The sequence below is a fragment of the Psittacula echo genome, assembly GCF_963264785.1.
Source record: "Psittacula echo genome assembly, chromosome: 7".
Lineage (NCBI taxonomy): Eukaryota > Metazoa > Chordata > Aves > Psittaciformes > Psittacidae > Psittacula > Psittacula echo.
In genome coordinates this window covers 44,613,975-44,634,633 of record NC_137740.1, presented here as the reverse complement: position 1 = coordinate 44,634,633, position 20,659 = coordinate 44,613,975, and the positions used below count along the sequence as shown (strand labels likewise).

General features: G+C 36.0%; 1 protein-coding gene across 1 annotated transcript in view; it reads right to left on the bottom strand.

Annotated features, from left to right (window-relative positions):
- DNER (delta/notch like EGF repeat containing) overlaps positions 1-20,659 on the bottom strand; it is a gene marked incomplete at both ends in the record, with an annotated part of 127,974 nt that overhangs the window by 31,149 nt on the left and 76,166 nt on the right. Inside the window, 3 exons of the mRNA XM_080623440.1 lie at positions 5,783-5,896; positions 12,023-12,176; positions 18,706-18,851. Coding sequence (XP_080479566.1) covers positions 5,783-5,896; positions 12,023-12,176; positions 18,706-18,851 — 414 coding nt within the window. The remainder of the gene's footprint in view (positions 1-5,782; positions 5,897-12,022; positions 12,177-18,705; positions 18,852-20,659) is intronic.

Here is a 20,659-nt window from a genome sequence, read left to right as displayed (position 1 = left end):
TCGCTACAAAGAGAAGCTTACTGGCAGATGGCTAATGTTTCAAGTGACAAAGCACTTCAAGAACACAGGCAGGTTTAAAATACACTAAAACATGTTGCCCTTGTGCTATCTTTGACTGCACTGTGAAATGTGTTTAGTTGATTATGGAAGTTTAAATCTTGCGTACAAGTTAAATATCCAAAAATACTCAAAGCAGCAGCAGTTATAAATCTGAATTGAAGATATATTATTCTGGCATTTCTGAATGTACATTTAAATCCGTATCAATAAAATTGTTGAAAACAAATAATGCAAATAATAAATTTGAAAATAAAATTCAGTGTATGAGGTGTATTGATTGAAAACAGAATAAAATCCTAAACAAAAAAAAAAAACCAACCCTGCATCTACGTCATTACTGGTGCAAGAAGGACATGACTGAAATATAAAGACTACTGGTGATGTGAAAGATCTGAATGCAAAGTTTACTAAAGGAATAACACAGGTGAAGAGGAAAGGCAAAATTTGTGCTTACACAGTTCAGACAATTTAGCTAGTTGTCAAGAGGAATAAAAGTATTAAATCAAGTGATGCTACAGACCTCCTGGGCAGTGATAGAAAATTTTTCAGGGATAGAAAACCTCTGGATAAAAGTTTTCTCATCATGGTGGGATTTTAATTACTTGGCTATTGAAAGCAAAAGAGCTATGTATAAATCAAGGAAGTTAAACATTTTCTGAGGATACTGAACAACTGCTTTTTATACAGTCTGCAGAGCAACAAACTTGCCTGATTGTTATGTTAAACCTAATTCCAAAAATTACACAGACATGAAAAAAATAAGTCTGTGAATTGCTAAGGCTCAGGATTACAAAACTGTTAAATTTTAAACACAGCGATAAATATTAAAAGAAATGCAGGCAATTTATTATTTTCCCTATAGAAAATTGTTTTGTGAGGAAATACAAGATAACTGATAGTATTTCACAAGAATTCTTTAAATGAAAAAAAAAAAAAAGATACTCATCATAAGGAAACAAGAAATCATTAAAATGTAATTGTAAGATTTTGATTAAAATTCACACTAGCTAAGTCTTTACAGGTAAAGATGAGCAGAAGCTCAGCCCGTTAAAGCATTAAGGAGAAGTGTATTAAAAATAAGAGCAATTTGGGAAGATGCCAGGTAAAAACATTAGATTAGCATAAAGTACCAGAAACTAAACAGCCATAAAATTTTTTAATTAACAACAAAATGTTCTTCAGGTAAATTAAACTCTCTTATGGTAATATGAAGAATTCTGCATTCTCTAATGACCAGCAACCTTGGGAAATCTTCCATATGCAACAGCTGTGTGACCTAGTTTCCTGGAATCAAGATAATAAATAGGTTTGTTGTATGTAGACCTAAAGATGTTAGAATCACATCTGCAAGATATAATATAGAAAAAAGGCTTTTAGATGAACAACGAAGCTCAGAAAAAGTGAAGACCTTGTAACTTCAACTATTCTTAGTCTGGACAAATAACTTCTATTTCCCAATTAAAATTCACGGCGACAATGTGCATTTTAAAGCTGCTACTGCAAATCAGGACATACGAATCACAACTTAGCATTTTCTATAGCTGTCAACCTCTTTCAAACCACAGAAACCACAATAAAAACATTCATAACTTGCTGCTTTACAGTATTTCCAGAAATACCTGCAGGTATTCAGGTTTTTTCAGTATGTTGCCTAGCTGTAATTCAGTAATGTTACTGTCAATACAGTAGGACATTATAGATGGAAGAAAATCAGAGGAGATATTTAAAAGTGACATGGAGTTTTATGGAATCATTCTGAATATAAATTTCAAACATCTGTGTTCAGGTCAACAGATGTTTACTACATGCAGACATTTAGAATTTCTAGAAATTTCTTTGCATAATCATTTGAAGGTAATGCTTGCTAAATATATGTTTATTATCATGAAACTTTGAAGATGATCAAAGATCCCCATTTCAAGGACAACATCCCAAACATCCTTTTCACAATAATAAAGACTCAAAATTTTTAACAAATTCTTCAGTCCTTACTGTTTCTTAAGCATCTTCACTATGAATTTGATTATAAAATCCAATTTTCCTTTCAGTATAGGTGACTCAACAACATTAGATAGCAGTTTATTTTTTGACACATTTTGGACATTAAAATTGACAGTGCATCCCACAGAAAATGGAACCTGCAAGCATAAAGAAATATTCCTTTCTAAAGGACTCCTAAAAGAGTAAAATTGTCTAAAGACAATTATATGTTCATATCTTATCTAGGCTGCTTTTTCAGTGCCTCAGATTTCACCTTCTGTAAGTTATCACATGCTTCTTTCATGAACACATCTCATTTGTAAAAGAAATGCACACTTTCAAGATCATTCCTCATTTTCTCCATCTCATTACTTTATCTACCATCTTTTCCTTTTCCCTTTGTGAGATACTTTCCCCATGATCTCTTATAATGTTCTGTCTAATCACCTTGTATCTCCAGGAGGGTGTTAATCCAGGATGCTGGAAGCTAGTAACAAAAAAAAAAAAAAAGCCCAAAAAAACCCCAAAGCAACCAAACAAAAAAAACAACAACAAAAAAAGGAGGAAAAGGACAATTAAAAGCAAGGGGCTTCCTTTAAAATCTGACTGATGCAGCAGTGAAATGGATTACTATGAGTGCCTCCAGGAAAAAGCAGCAGGTCATAGTAGTGGGTGACTCTGAAGGGCACAGAGGCACCCTTCTGTCAGCCTGACCCAGTCTCAAGGGAGATGCATTGCCTACCAGGGGTTCAGATCAGGGATGTTACAGAGAGGCTGCCTGGTCTAGTAAGTACCACTGACTATTACCCACTTATAGTTGTCCATATGGGTGCCAGTGATATAGACAGCAGTAACCTGGGAATCATTAAGAAGGACTACAGAGCCCTGGGAAAGGTGGTTAGGGGCTCTGGAGCTCAGATGGCTTTTTCATCAATCCTCCAGGTCAAAGAGGAGGACCTTGAAAAGCCCAGGCGGATTTGGCAGGTTAATAAATGGTTAGAACAGTGGTGCCATAGTCAGGGTCTGGTTATTTAGAACATTCGACTCAATTTGGGAGGCCAGGTCTACTGGGGGCTGGTGTAGCTAGTCTGACAACAAAGGGGAAGAGCAGTTTTGGTAGGAGGCTTTTCAGGCTGGTCAAGAAAGCTTTAAACTAGATGTGTTGGTGGAAGGGGGCATCATTCCATCCCAACACACCCAGTCAGTTGCCAGCACCTATAATAAATGCTCAGAGCGATGCAGAGATATTTCAGGTGCTCCAGCCAATGAGCCAGCTTCATTTGGAGCTCGGCTCAGATGCCTCTATACAAACGCCCTCAGTATGGGGAATAAACAAGAGGAATTAGAGATGTGTGCATGTTTACCAGCATATATCACTGGCATCACAGAAACATGGTGGGATGGCTCCTATGACTGTAGCGTTGAAATGGAAAGTTATAGGCTCTTTAGGAAAGACAGGCCAGGCAGATGGGGAAGGGGAGTTGCTATTTATGTTAGGGATAGGCTGGAGAGTATGGAACTCTGTCTGGGGACAGGTGAGCAGTCAACAGAGAGTTTGTGGGTCAGCATCAAAGGGAGAACAGCAAGACATTACTGTGAGGATCTGTTACAAGTCACCTGATCAGGAGGACTCTAGATGAAGTGCAAGCAAGAGGGACTCTTCATAAGGAACTGCAGCGACAGGACAAGGGGTAATGGGTTCAAACTTAAACAGGGGAGGTTTAGGTTAGATCTAAGGAAGAAGTTCTTTACTGTGAGGATGGTGAGGCCCTGGAACAGGTTGCCCAAGGAAATTGTGAATGCTCCATCCTTGGCAGTGTTCAAGGCCAAGTTGGACGGAACCTTGGGCAACATGGTTTAGTGGAAGGTGTCCTTGGACATGGCAGGGGGGTTGGAACTAGATGATCTCAAGGTCCTTTCCAACCCTAACTATTCCATGATTCTATGACACAGAGATAGTCAAACAGGAGTAAAACCAGAAAAGAGAAGCACAAGCAAGTAACCCAGTTCTCCTGCAGTGGGAAAGCTGCTATCAAAAGGAGCGCTACACATCAAGCATTGCCCCATCAGATAACATCTACGTTACTCTCTTTGCAGAAAACAGCTCTGGAGAGAGATGAAGGGAAGGTTTTTCTCTCCTGTGTTCCAGATCTCCCACATGGCACAGGGGAATGGCACAGGGCCTTTGGCACAGCCAGCTGGTGCACTTGCAGGAGCAGCATTGCTGCCTGTGGCTATGTGTGGGCCTGTGGGCCAGGAGGAGCTGGCAGCCTGCCCCATTCCCATTTACAGGCTAATTGCAGCTGGCGTGAGCTCTGTGAGCAGGACAGCTGCCTCAAACCCCCACAGCTATTAAGGCATAAATGCCTTTTAGCAGGGCACTCAAGACCTATGCTACAAGCACTGTGTCCCAGCTGCAGCACCCCAACACACCCACAGCAGGGGATGGGCGAGGTGACCACCCAGGGACCTCAACCTACAAGTAGCCATGTCCCATGGTCAGCATATCAAATGGCTACAGGAGAGAAGTTGAGACACAACCAGCATATTCATTGATATGTCATCAGGAGCAAGCAATTAAGTTATGGCACACACAGAAACAAATATAGCAGTTCTAAACCAACCAAAAATCCCAGTAGCTATTTTTCCAAGCATTTATTACTGGAAAGACCCTTCCCTGCAAAGGTTCATTAAAGATCCTTGAACAGATTTCCTAAGAAAAATGAAAATAAATTATTGACCAAGTCCAACATCTAATAATTATCTCACTGATTTTTGCTACTAGTTATAAGGCAAACAATTTTCAGAAGTCTTCCAAACAAGACCTGCACTGTTGTCAAAATGTCAGTGTCTGTGTTTCAACACAGCTGTTAAGTGGGTCATTCATTAAAAGATGACACTTCAGAAAAGGAAGGAATCAGCCTAAAGAAATTACAAATAATCTTCATTATTAAGCAAGCATATGTTACCAGAGCAGTTATCTAAGACTCGTACTCTTAGAGCATACATAAGGTGCTGTCAGAATAAAAACAACTTCCACAGATCAAGAACAGAAATATAATTAGTTCAAGGTTCTAATCTTAATTATAAATAACTAATAAAAGGCTTTATAATTGAGAGCTTTCACTCCTGATATTTTTTTTTGTGAGCAATTTAGGCATCTGCCATTTCAGTCAGCAAACTGTTATGAAAGCATGCATTTTAGCATTATGATGTCCTCATTTCACACAGTGTTTACCAATGAGAATCACTGAAAGGCTTTCATGTAGAGAAATAAGAAGTCCAAGTAGAAAGGAGAATTAATTAAAAAATTGAGGGATTGAAATCATTCCTTCAGTTTTAAATTACTGCTTTTACACACATTTTAGCCAACTGATCCATATGCAGAACTATGCAAAGGGAGCCATCTTTTTCTCACACATTTACTGGACAACATAAAAATCAGACCACATCCTGGGTCTCCTATGATTCACCTTTCTCACAGTGTTGGAGCCTGATTTCTACTTTAGAGGTGCCAGAGAATGAAAAAACATTTCTGCGCCACACGTACACCAAAACATTAAGCTCCTAACATACTTTATATACTAATGATGATTATAGAGCAATTTCTCATCTTTTTTCCAACTGTGGCCTAAAGCACAATTTTACAAATATTTAAATATATATAGGTGGAAATTTAGACTAAGCATACCCTGCAAAACACCAGTTTTTATGAGGTATTAGACAGGTCTTTGTTGTTTACCTTCCGGGCACTGACAACTGAATCCATTGATGTTGGATGAGCAGGTACCTCCATTTTGGCAAGGTTCCTGGAGGCAATGATCAATCTCTGACTGGCACAGCACTCCTGTATAACCTACGAAACAGCACAGAACATTCAGAAAATATAGCAAAAAATGAGGCTTTATCTTTGTCGGTGACATGGACAGTGGGATTGAGTGCACCCTCAGCAAGTTTGCCGATGACACCAAGCTGTGTGGTTCGGTTGATAACACCGGAGGGAAGGGATGCCATCCAGAGGGACCTTGACACGCTTGTGAGGTGGGCTGATGCCAACCTTATGAAGTTTAACCATGCCAAGTGCAAGGTCCTACACCTGGGTCAGAGCAATCCCAGGCACAGCTACAGGTTGGGCAGAGAAGAGATTCAGAGCAGCCCTGCAGAGAAGGACTTGGGGGTGTTGGTCGATGAGAAAATGAACATGAGCCGGCTTCAGTGTGCGCTCGCAGCCCAGAAAGCCAACCGTATCCTGGGCTGCATCAAGAGGAGCATGACCAGCAGGTCGAAGGAGGTGATCCTGCCCCTCTACTCTGCTCTCGTGAGACCTCACTTGGAGTATTGTGTGCAGTTCTGGTGTCCTCAACGTAAAAAGGACATGGAACTCTTGGAACAAGTCCAGAGGAGGGCCATGAGGATGATCAGGGGACTGGAGCACCTCCCGTATGAAGAGAGGCTGAGAAAGTTGGGGCTGTTCAGCCTTGGAGAAGAGAAGGATATAAGGAAGAAATTCTTTACTGAGAGGGTGGTGAGGCACTGGAATGGGTTGCCCAGGGAAGTTATGAATGCTCCATCCTTGGCGGTGTTCAAGGCCAGGTTGGATGAGGCCTTGGGTGACATGGTTTAGTGTGGGGTGTCCCTGCCCATGGCAGGGGGGTTGGAACTAGATGATCTCAAGGTCCTTTCCAACCCTAACTATTCTACGATTCTATGAAAGGTAGGTCATTCAAACAGACCATTAGTTTTCTCAGTGTAAAATTAACCAAAGTAAGAAACAGAATCCAGATCAGTCTTCTAATTTCTTATAAAATGAGATTTTTAATTGAAACTTGTATTTCACTGGAGAAACATAAGTAGTGAAAATCTAGAGATTATATCAATTGTATTTTACCAGCAGCAATATTTTAACAGCACGAGTATAATGGAGGTTGGTGCTGGGTCCTCATTAGCACCCATATAACAAACAAACAAACAAAACAAAGAAGTCATTTTTTAACGGTTTTCAAACACATCTTAAATATAAAGTCAATAATCTTTATCAAGACTTTAAATAAGACTTGATATTATGAATTATTTGTGCATATGCTGAATGACTGTCATTTGCTCCTACTGCTGGGCTTCAAGCAGTGTTTATTTTAAGTGGGAACTGTGAAGAACTGCTCAGCACAGTTGCAAACTCTTCCAAATAAGCTCCTTTAAGTTCACAAGCTACAGATTGTGTGTACTGTACTATCTGACCATAAGTTTGCTTTGTTCCATATGTCTGATGTCTCTAACGCGTCCCCAAAAAATAAACAAACTTACAAAACACAATCTAAATGATTAAACACTCCAAACAATTTTCTTAACAAATGCTACATTTGCCATTTTTAATTTTTATTTACCTCAAAGAAACTATCTTGGATGCATGACTGAAGAAGAAACAACACGCTACACACAGAAGCATTTTAGTTCTTAAAAGGAACCCTACATAAAATTGTAAATATCTTCCATAGAAGCATGTTTAACACAATGGCTAGTGGTAAAGAACAGTAAGCTATGACTAGGTGACACTGTTAATACAATATATCACTATAAACAGGTACCTGAGACAAAGACCCCAAAGTGAGATAGAGGACATGCTGAGCTTTGCTTTGCTTTGATTAACTTATTATTTTAAGGCAATCAAAATTAACATTTAAGTGTCTTTCAGGCAGCCTAATACCTATACCTGTTCAATTCTACTGATGTCACCATAAAATAGCTCTCAACATTAATCGTTATATTTGGAGTTGCTAGAACACTACAACAGAAAAGGATCTATAAGAGTTTCTTGTATGTGTACCTTACCGCTTATATACAATACAGAGAGCTGAATTATGATCTTATTTTCTGCAATGAAAAACCTGGAAAAAGAAATTGTTGTATGTTGTATCTGGATTAATGCTCATAAAGCACCTAAACTAGAGAAAAATAATGAGGTTAAAAATCAGAACTGTGCTCTCATGAGGTAGCTCCTCTGGACCAAATTGAGGCATTTGGAGGGACATCAGCCTCACTCTGGATAACTAGTGATTTTCTGTAATCAGTCTTAAATTAACAAAAAATTTACTAAAACAGCAACAAAGTATCATAGAAGACTACATCAACTGATTTCTTTCATCTATAGTCTTCATAGTTTTTCAAGTTCTCACATTCAGCTGACTAATTTCATGTATCATAACACAGAATTGAATATGCTTAACTCATTTAAACATTTTTCTATGTTCAAATTGTTACCAAGTTTGTGAAAGCTAAGAATTACCCTGGAATTCAATGTGTATCAAAAAGAATGTTGGCACAGAAAGGCAGAAATTATAGCGTTGCGCTGAAACTTGCTACAAAAACCTGATTTCCTACAATTGTCATTATAGCTTATGGGAAAACCCAGCAGAGATAATGTTTTATGTCAGCCTTATGAAAAGAAGTATGTCCCATCTTATTATTATCTATAGGGCATCTATAGATAATATTATCTATAGATAATAGACATCTATATGTCCATCTGAAAGAGTATACGATTTGGGAATTTCATAGCCAACATGTTTCAAGTGCTACATATTAAAAGGTGCTAAGCAATCACCATAGTGAGGAAAAAAGCAGTTTTCTGGTAAGATACACTTTAATAATCATTACACCTATTCATTTTGTGCTGACATTTATCTTCATAACATTTCCTTCTATCAAGATTTGGTAAACATGATCCTATACACATACAAATGTTTCTGAAATTTGTATACAGAGACATTGTAATTAAACTCTTATTTACCACTTTCTTTAGTATTTTCCATATGCAATGAGTGTTTTTTTAGAAATTCATACGCATATGAAATCAGCTAGTTTTGTTCTGGCTATTTTTTATCTGAGGGCACAAATTTGGGAAAAAAAAATATGGGTAGAACACAAGCCTCAGAAGTTAACAATGATTAAGCCAACATCCAAACAACATCAGACATCTGCTATTAAAAAAAAATCAGAAAAATAATTTAAAAAAAATTAAAAGTGAAACCTAAACATAATGTGTGGAGGCAATGGAGCACAACCTTTCAAGTTCCAGAATGTAATAAACAAAGGTATCTATGTTTGCCTTACTGAGGATTTACAGAGGGACTTGATCACACTGTCATTCAAAAGGGATTCCATTCACGTATGGAAACCAAGTAACCTCATTCTATTTATTGTAAGCTTTGTTTTTTACCATAAGAAGTAGGAGGGGGGTTGTAGAAGGAAATATTCAGAACTTTGATATTACCTTTTTCTCCAATAGGAGCTAACAATTTTTCTAGAGACAAGGAGAAGAAACTATTATGAAAATAACAAGGCATAAATTATAGAGAAATAGGATTTAAATGGAAATGATAAAAACCAAAGTTAAAAGTAAAGACATCAATGGAAATACATTATATTTCCAAAATATGTAACAGAAATACATTTTCTTCTCAAAAATTGTCATGGTCTTAGTCATTGTTCTCTGGCATCTCATGGTATCAATTTTTTCACAGTTCTGTTAACACTTTAGGAAGCAAGCAAATGAAATGCCTGCCCCTAATAGTGACTACATCTTTAACTTATCAAGAGCTTTTAAAAATATGGAGAGGCCAAATAAAAGTAAAAACAACCATAAATACTCCATGGATATATCTGTGATCATAGTATCAAAACAAAAACAAACAAACAAACAAACAAAAACACAACAAAAAAACAACCAAACAAAAAAAACCCCAAAAGTCCTAGGATTTTATATCATTATACAGATAAAATAAATAAAATAACATTTACTTTATTAAGGTACTATAATCTGGAAGCAGGAACTAAGGCAGACTGGATCTAAGCATAAGAACAACAGTGATACCTTCAAAGTCTTGTACATAAGTTGGAAGTATATTTATGTAGCTCTGCAAAACTTAACTGTACAGCTTGAAAATGTTCAGGTTTTGTAGTGGAAACACTCTTAGGCTTACAATAACCACATCAGAATTATATTGAATATTCCCTGAAAGCTTTTTTTACACAACTAAATCCGATAAAAATTTTTTTTTTCATGGAATATGAGCAGGGTTTTTTACAATCATTCTTCTATTTCTTCTGAGATAGGGAAACTGCAAAAGGAAATTTAGCCTATAGTACCTGATGTAGAACAATTTCCAATGTATCTATCTCAATAAAAGCAAACAACAAAAACATAACAAATACTTTTTTTTTCTTTTCTAATTGGAAACTACTTCTCACAATCCAAAAGAATTCTGAATCAAACATATTCAACATGACAGTAGTGGTAGGAGTTGCTCAGACATTGGAAGTTTGTCTCACTCTGCCCTTTCTCTTATCATATTTAAATCATTATTCAACTGTATTTACATATCATGTTAAAGTGACAGTTGATCCTTTGGCAAATTTATGAAATAGAACAGAGTACACCTGCATTAATAACTTCACAGCTTAGTTTCAGAGCAATATAAATCCAGGTCATTAGAAAAAATATACAAATATAGATCTCTTTCTGACTGCACTTTTGCTAGTGACTTTAAGCAAAGTGAGAAAAAGTGGGAGTCCTAGAAGCAGAAAAAGTATGAAACTGAAGAGAAACATCTTGGCCTTTGGACAGAATGTAGAGCCCTTAATAATTTACCATTGCTGATTTTCTGAACTGCAAAGTTCACAAAACAGTTTGGAGGATAGTATATGATACCCACATTAAAGTATCATTTGCATCCACATGCTTATGGCTCAGTCATATTTCAGGCTGGTACTTACATATAATTTAGTGCAGCTGGAAGTTTCTCTAGTCAGTACCAACAAGTGTGAGCATAAAGAATAAGAATATTCCTATCTTTAAGAGAATATCAGAACACCCACTCCAGGACCCTGCTTTAGGGCAGAATAAAGTATTGCTACATGGACCTTATACATATATTTCATGCACACAAACACCCACCCAGCATGAAATCCAGCCAACCTTTTAGACATAATTACTAGAAACCAAATAATTCATTTTTCCACCTTCTTAGCTTCTATATTCTGCAGGTCTTAAGGCCTATTCTGGAAGCATCTTCCCCTTTTTTTGTTTTTCCCTTATTCAGATAAGTTCTCTTTCTCTCTAATATCAGCTGACCAGTATTACAGAAATGAAAGTATAAAGTAATGATTGTAGGAAAGAAAATAAGTTACCACCTACTGATCCTAATCTTAGCCAACTTTTATTTTTAAATAATTTTAGAAAACAGATTGAAGTAACTTCTATTATGATAATTGAGCTTGGTTTGGTAAATTTCAGATAGAGTTTTCTGTAACAGTTATTCAGTAAGAGTTTTTTCCAACAGCATGTATCTTTAATTTATCCTCCAGCATATGAGCATCATATTTAGTTTAATTTCAATTAACATGTCTATATTCATTTGATTGAATTTTTTAAACGAATGTTCTTAACATAACTTCAGAGAACTCAGACATTTGTTCATTAATCAAACCCACAAAGTACACAGTTTAGTTTACAAATTTTTAAAACATTTTCAGGATTGAAGTTAATTCTCAGGAACAATCGAACAACTGCATAGTTAGGAGAAAACTTTCTCCCATTTGAGTGGTGTAACTGAAGAAAAGAGTTTGATAGTTAGAATGAAAGGATGTTTATTGAAAGTTAGTTGTAATGTATACTTAAAATCTATATTGAATATTTAAATAAAAGAAAAAAAGTTTAAGAAAACACTGATGTACACTGAATTTTGGTCTTTTCTTCTGAGTAGGTAAAGTTCTATTGCTATGAATAATTCACTTATTAGTTTATGGTTCAGATGTGTGTTTTCAATGTCATTTTTCACAGATGAATCTTCCTTTTAAAAACTACCTTTACGCTGTTGCTATATTTTCCTTCTTTCCCAGTATTTGAAGTTGCATATGCTCTGCATAAGAGATGCACTGAATGCTAAAACAAAATGCAAATTATTATAAAAGGTAATACAAAACCTACCAGCCAGGCAGGTGCAAGTGAAATTATTCCTGTCATGTTTCTGTGCTACATCAGTGCAGGTTGCGTTGTTCAGACAGGGCTGGCTCTGACAAGCATCAAATTCTTCACACAGGGAACCCCGGTACTCATCCTCACATTCACAGAAAAAGGTTGCCTAAAATTAAACAAAATATGCATTTTACAATAAATTTTCAAATACTATGTTTTCATTGAGTACTCCATTGAACAAAGATGTGGCTTCGTTTTCTTGTTCATAGCAAGAGTAGCTGCCATAAACACATCAACTGCACAAAGTCAGTTTTTGAAATCCTAAACCTGCACCAATTCTTCAGCTAAAATTTGTAATCATGCCAAGTAATTTCATCTAGACAAGGAGGCTGGGATCAGATTCATCATGTCTAAATCACTATACATTTTTTCTTCCAGAAATTACACTTATAGAGAGGAATAACTGTCAGAATAAGTAATGCACAACTTTTTCCTGCAACGAAATCCTACTACAAAGATGCACCCTTTAGGCATCTTTGTGCCTGTGAAGGGCAGAGCTGAGGTCTCAGAGGTACTGGTACTTCAGTAGTGACACATCCCTTCAATTCTGTTAAAACAGGTCTTCTTCTGAACGTACTTTTTCCAAACCCTGTTGCTTAATGAAAGATCAAAAGCACTACACACTTGTTAAAAATTTAAAATACCTATAGTAGGCACGATAGGGCACATCTTTGTGAACAACAAGATAATTAAAATTAGATTTAAAAATTCTTTAGAACACAAATCTCAAGGAATCAAAGCAAGGAAAGCTCTCTCATCTGTAGCATACATTTAATCAAATCTTACTATTTTTGTTCATCAAACACTAGATGGCAATATCACTTATTCTCATACATTTCAAAGCCAGATAGCTGGGGCTGAAATGAAGCTGTCCCATGCACAAATATAACGCAAAGTACAGAATGTGCACGGAGCTAGAAACAAAGAGATGGGGTTAATATTTTATCTTCTAGTTTTACTTGTGTTTACTTCATATGAATAATCATCTGTGGCCTAAGTAGAAAATACTATTCATGCAAATTAAAAAACTTTATTCAGTAAAATCCGGACTTAGTTCTTCCTTACAAATATTACACTGGTAGTGTTTAAACAAGGATTAATACTGTATAGCTTGTTTAACCATGGCAAGTGCAAGGTCCTACACCTGGGTTGGAGCAATTCCAGGCACAGCTACAGGTTGGGCAGAGAAGAGATTCAGAGCAGCCCTGCAGAGAAGGACTTGGGGGTGTTGGTCGATGAAAAAATGAACATGAGCCGGCTTCTTCAGTGTGCGCTCGCAGCCCAGAAAGCCAACCGTATCCTGGGCTGCGTCAAAAGGAGCATGACCAGCAGGTCAAAGGAGGTGATCCTGCCTCTGTACTCTGCTCTCGTGAGACCTCACTTCGAGTATTGTGTGCAGTTCTGGTGTCCTCAACATAAAAAGGACATGGAACTCTTGGAACAAGTCCAGAGGAGGGCCATGAGGATGATCAGGGGACTGGAGCACCTCCCGTATGGAGACAGGCTGAGAAAGTTGGGTCTGTTCAGCCTTGCAGAAGAGAAGGCTGCGTGGAGACCTCATAGCAGCCTTCCAGTATCTGAAGGAGGGCCTATAAGGATGCCGGGGATGGACTCTTCATTAGGGACTGTAGTGACAGGACAAGGGATAACAGGTTCAAACTTAAACAGGGGAAGTTTAGATTGGATAAGAAAGAAATTCTTTACTGTAAGGGTGGTGAGGCACTGGAATGGGTTGCTCAGGGAAGCTGTGAATTCCTGGCAGTGTTCAAGGCTAGGCTGGACAGAGCCTTGGGTGACGTGGTTTAGTGTGGGGTGTCCCTGCCCATGGCAGGGAGGTTAGAACTAGATGATCTTGGGGTCCTTTCCAACCCTAACTATTCTATGGTTCTATGCTAGTTATCAAAAGTGCTGGAAGTTTTTGCTAAGTGCAGTCTATACATGCTCTGGTATTACCCAAGACTTTTCATAAACCAGTTCTGAATATCTCACACATTAGCAATGACAGGCTTCCAAATAAGGCTGTAGTTCAACAGAAAGGAAAGAGAGGCAAGCAAAACAGTCAAAATTATTAAAAACACATAGAACAGTAACTTACTCTGAAGAGAATTCACAAGAGCTATATAGGAAAGGGGCTAACAGAGTGAAAGATGATAACTTTTATTTAAGAAGTGAGCAATTAATCAAATGCACAGTAAGTATTTCCACATTTACATATAGTATTAGTGGGAAACACATCAGCACAGGGATCACTTTGGTCCTCTGTTTCAAAATTAATGCTGTCCTCAACATCTCATGTCACTGGAGTCATGCAATACCATTGTGCGTATACAGGATCCAGGAACCAGGCTGAGTCAGAACAGAGCTGCATCCTTTGCACTTGTTCTGACTCTTACTGTTACTAAATATTGACTTAAAGTGCTTGTTATTGTTGCTGGAATGGAGTGTATTTATATTATATTTTATATGCTAGTATTTATGTCACTAACTAAGAATTCCAAAACAAGTTACTATTACTAGACTGTTCATCTGGGTATTTTATTTGATTATGGGAGTGCAAATCTATCATATGTAATTTTAGGTGGCAACAAAATACATTCTTTAAAATAATTTGCTATTATCCAATCTGCAAATATCATATGATAATTATAGTTGGAATATAGTACTTTTTTCCCATTTTACGTAAGCCTAGTAATAAAGTGCTTATAAGATTCTAAATTTCAGACTAGAGATACTATAAATGCCATTTATAGTATAGATACCATTTATATTTTTTTAACTATAGTAAAGAAGCTGTTAAGATGACCAGGAAAAAATGAATGTCTACTCTTTCTCTTGCTGAGAAAGACTTTCAGTATTTATTGCAACTCACAGTGAGCTGCTACAATATTTGAGTAAAACATTGCTGTATGACAGTTATATATTCTGCATTTAGAAGTATATGCTTTTTAGGAACCTAAGTCCATATGTAGAAGAATACGCCTTTAGGTATAAAGGGGGCTCTTTTATAATTGTCCTTTTTACAAATACAATTAAATGGATCTAGCCCAAAGCTTCTAGCCCATAGAGGTGGCATGAAATCATTGCTATTCAGTTCAACACATTATTTCTCAGTGCAGGCAGAGGCCAGTTATTTTTGTGTAAATCTCAAGGGTTCTAAATCAAGCAATAATATTTCACATATACACAGTCAGCTTTTCAGGAGAACTGAAGTTATGGAACAGAGCAATTTGTGAAATAAATCATTTTATCCCCATATGTCGGCAAAATTGTGGCACTTAAATCCAATGGATGACCAAAGTTCTCTTTAAAATTCTACATGGAATTAGAAAATCACACCAAACAAATCTCTTTTGATTAATACTGAAATTTTTCTCTTCCATCCACAGCTAACTGGTTTGAGGACAACTTATTCTGGTTATAAGTTGAAGACAACTTATTCATGAAGCTGAGTACATGAATGTGAAAGTGGTATTTATATTTGGATCGTGTCAAGACCAGTATTATCCTTCTGACACATTAACACTTTCACTGTGGAAGGACGGCAAGCATGGCAACAAAGCAGAGGTACTAATTTTGCACATAGGAAGGAAAAGGCATCACTTTGACTCCACTTCACAGGACTTTGTTCAAAGTATTCTTTTCAAAAGCAACAATAACTGAAAAGAATTCTGCCATTAACAGCTTTCCTCTCCATATTCACACTCCATAAAAAGCACTAGCTGAGTAGAAGCTAAGTTATGTATAAGTAATAAACAAAATCTGGATGAAACTTCCAAGTTAGACCAGAATTTGTTTATAGTTTCATGCACTCTGTAGATAACAGTATGCCACTGAACTTATATCACTGCAGATCGTTAATCACATTTAACTCTCCCATTAAAGCAGACGTGTTACTACATTCTTTTATATTAAACTAGATTTAGAATGAAATTATGAAGTACATAAAATCACAAAGACAATAATTAATCTTCTTGGCACTGGAAGCAATCACTACAGCCAGCAGAGCTCTTAGTTTGCTCATGGTATTGGGCCTTTTATGCATTCTTCTAAGGAATTGCTCTGCAATCTGCAAGACTAGATTGTGCAAAACAGAATGAATTATAGATAAAAACAAACAGCAAATCACAAAGGGCCTGTTGTAAACCTAAAGATTAACGTTTCAATTCTGCAAAAAGAAGTGCAGAAGATGCGCCTTGTGGGAAACTGACACAACAGTCGGTACATGTAATTTTGGCAGTTGTTTGCTCCATCATTAGGGAAATCATGAAGATATTTTAGAGCATATCTTACCTAAAATGAGTTAAACAATAGCAAAGATATCCTACTTAATGAATTATGCACCTTCTATTTTGACCTATGTGGCTTACGCTGAGCCTGAATCAGTTTTATTCTCTCTGGAGTAGGAAACTGGACATAAATTATGTATATTTCAAAAAACTGTGTCTGAGTTTTTAGTGAGCTACTCCAGCCCAGCAGGCTACCTCAAACCACTGTTTGAGGATCATTGATATGTTTTCCTCATTTGTTCAAGTTCTAGAAAATTCAGGAGCAGTTTGTGACAGTGAAAATAAAAGAAATTACATTTCTGAGGTTTTGTTTGAAGATAAGAGACATTATTATTAGAATCCTAATTCTAGTTCTCTGACTACCATGAATTGGTAGATGCCTTCTCGTAATCAGATTTCAGCACGATTTCTATGTCACACAGTTTCAGCCACAGGGGTGTCAGTCAACTGCAACCTAGTGCATACTACATCAAAAACACTACTTAATAAATTTTCCTCTTATTACTCTTAGGTTCAAAGAAAACATAGGTGGAAAAGTATGAAAATCCTTCAATCCCTTTTTTCTTTTTTTTTTCCCAGGGAAAGCAACACACTTACCTGTGCATAAGGGCAATTCTTTTATCAGTTCTAGTTTTAACACATAAAACTTCCAATGTCAAGAGTACAGGTGAGCACATAGAGGTCCTGATTTCTTTCTTTTATTTTTGAGTGACATACTAGTCCTCTTTCTTGCCATGAAGCAAATTGTCTTTCTTTTTAAAAGTGTATTTTATTTTTCTTGCCATGTCACAAAGATTTGTAAAACATGGATAATTATTAAAGGCTATATATGCCAATTTCATTAATACAGAAAAGCACTTATTTTTCTGCATAGATACAGGAAGTAATTTATTGTTATTTGTGAGATATGACATGCAATAAGAGAAAGCAATTAAATTCATGAAAATGGACAAATACCATGAAAACATGGAAAACAACTATTTATGAAAGGCTTTAACTCTTATCTGAGAAAAAAATGGAAAAATGAGACATTTTGATATCCTGTTATATATAGTAAATTTGAACGCGAATAAACATAAATCAAATTCAAGATACTGAACTTGTAAACTAAAACTGTGAAATATATTAAAGCAGAAAAACTAAACTGGACTATGAAATAGGACATTGTATCTGAATTAGTGGTTGGTTTGGATACCAGCCAGCTGGAATGGTAGAGTATCACTTACTTCTAAACATATCTTGCAATAAATGTGTTCACACATTACCTCAAGCATTTTAAATTTTCATTTTTGAGGAATTAGATGTTTAATTATTCCAGCTGTTAGCATTACCATGCACATATAGATTACAGTAGCAATTTTATTATTATTGTTCAAAAGGTCAGTTTTCTATTAAACATGCTTATTGAGAATTTAAATTAGAAAATGGTAGCAGATGAACTAACAGTGAATTCCCTAAATATGCCAAATTTTCTGTGCTTACGGCAGGCTCACAGCTGTTAATATTTACTCAACAGTTACTATTGCTTTTATCTCCCAAATGAATATTAATAAAACCAGAGATTAACTGTGCATATTTGTGCTGTAAATTACTTTTAATCCATTAAATTAAACAACATATATAGAAAGTATGAATACAGGAATAAGAGAATGAATAAGAGAATACAGGATCTCACTCACAGAAGGCCAGACTGGTTCTGTAAAAGCAGTAATACAGGCTGCAGATCTGACATGTTTGGTTGTTATGTTCTCATTGTTACTAGATAGCACAAAAAACATCACAGTGGCCAGTGGAATTTTTGTCACTATTGCAATCTCTCAGCGTAGCATCTTGTAAAGGAGAAAACCACACAGGAGAACTTCCAAACATTACCAAATTACTCCATTTTGTTTCCAAGTGAGAAATTATTGAGACATGGAGAGATAAATACTAGATTAAATCAGACCTAAAACTGAAAAAAGGTTGAAGACTGAACAAATCAGAACACACTGTTCTGGAAATTGAGGATCCCAACTGCCCACCATCTCATAAAGATGCTCTTCATCTCATAAAGAAATATTCTCATATAGTGACAGTAAGATGCAGTAGACATTACCTTATACCTGATTTAAAGAATTGTTTTCATTGCCAGGGTATGAATCTTTTTATCTCATCTTAGTTATTTTCTTGCTTTGAGTGCTTGAGTTTTAGGAATAACAAATAAACATACTGTTATTATTTAGTAACATCTGTGAGCTTTAGAAGCCTGTTACACAGCAGCAAGATATGCACACACTCAGAGGACCAAGAAAAACTTACCTTGTGTTTATATTACTATGGAATTTCCACACTACAGGAAATTCACCTTACCTCATCTGGTTTGGTGATACATTTTCCTTTCCCCGAACACTGGAAGTTATCTGAATGGCTTCCCACAGGCATGCAGGTACTGACTTTCACTATCACAGTCAAGCGTAGAGCCACAATGCACTTAGTAACCGAATCATTCAGAAAACCTTAGAAATAAACAAATAAATAAATAAATTTTACTATAGAAGAAAATACACCAATATGTATTACTGTTGTACCACTAGACAAACAAATAAAACTGAATTGAAAGAAACTGGCAACTAAGAACAACATTGCTCATATTTCATACACAACTATCTAAATTTAATGCATGTAAATAAAAACGAGAATATAGTTTGGAAACAAGCACTCATCATATTGATTAACAAAGGGAGGCAGGGTAGTGAAATAGATCTACGGCCAAAGCTCTAATCTGCTGTCTTTTTTCAGGTCTCAAATAAGCAAATGCTTTTGCCTGCAACTTTCTGGTAAGCTAAAATACAGTTCTTTAAGTTTTTAAATGACAGGGAGTATCAAAATCAAATTCAGTAGAAAAAATGTTTAAATGAATTTCTAAAAGTTATGTCAGAGCTAAAAAGCACACAGATCACAAACTGCATTACATGGGTAACAGATGGCTGTATTTTTATGAAGTTTGCAAGAACATATATACACAGCTTGACAGCATTTCTTTTTATGCTTGCAGTACAAGTACTATTGAATGTCTGATCTGATTACTCTATAAGGTGATATACCAGGTATAGACAAATAAAACATGAAAATGGGAACATTTGACAAAGAAGAGGAAAATTCATTAATCTCTGGCTAGCACTTCAAATCGCATGGAATTAAAATATAGTTGGTTAGAAGCTATTAAAACACACTGGAGCATAATGACATCCCTATCACCCATATTTCTAACAGATATACCTAAAAAATAAAATAAAAGACAGCAGAATAGATAAAATTAGGCACATACAAAACCCATGACATACACAATTAAGTCAGAGTTCAAATCAAAATACATATACTGCTCCTATACTTCACTTGTGCTCAAACTGCATTGTTCCACCCAGGTTACAGCCCTTCCATGTGTGGCATCAGTTGGCTGTTTTGTTCTAGAAGCTTGCAGCAGAATAAATGTGCTGTGACATAAAAATTGTGGGTTTGATACAGTGCATATACTGTATGCAGAATATATGCATTGGGGAAAAAAAAAAAAAAAAAAAAAAAAAAACACAAACAAACAACAGAACAAAGATTTTTCCATAAATTGTCAAACTTCAATTTGACTTCACTTTTCTTAATGTGGATAGACTCCTAACAGTCTAAGGCTGTTTGTAATATCAGAATAGGAAGTTACAGACACAGGACCACTGCAGGATCAGACTTTTCTTATAGAAATTAAGAGAGAGAACTTAGTTAAAAACTGATGATTTTTTTTTAATCTAAATATCCTTAATTTTAAAAATAATGATGGTAAATAGATGCAGGAATGAATGACATAGAAAGTTTTCTCTAATATTTTTCACTTTGAATTCTAGAATCCATTTATAGCCTAAACCTCAAAAGAAGTTCAAAGATGCAATCTAGCTTCCTGCATTATAGACTGGAAATAGCAATACTTGAATACTTAAATAGTCAAGCAGAAAAAAAAAAATAGTATGAGATAATATTTATAATGAACAGTAATAAACCTAAGTTTCATGAAACTCTCTGAATTTCAGGTGAATTCTCTTTCCAGAACAGCTGCTAAACATTACTTTGATTTGGCATATCAGAGTGTCAAGCATGACTAATTTTACAAATTCTATTTAAAAATCATATAGAAGACTTTCATTCTTTGTTCCTTAATTTTAGGCTTCACTTTTTAAATCCTGCATCCTTTCAACAAATAGTGGTCTAGGCTAGAAACAATGATCTCTAAACCCTATCTTCAAAGCAGGAAAATCTCATGTCCAGTATAGATGTCATC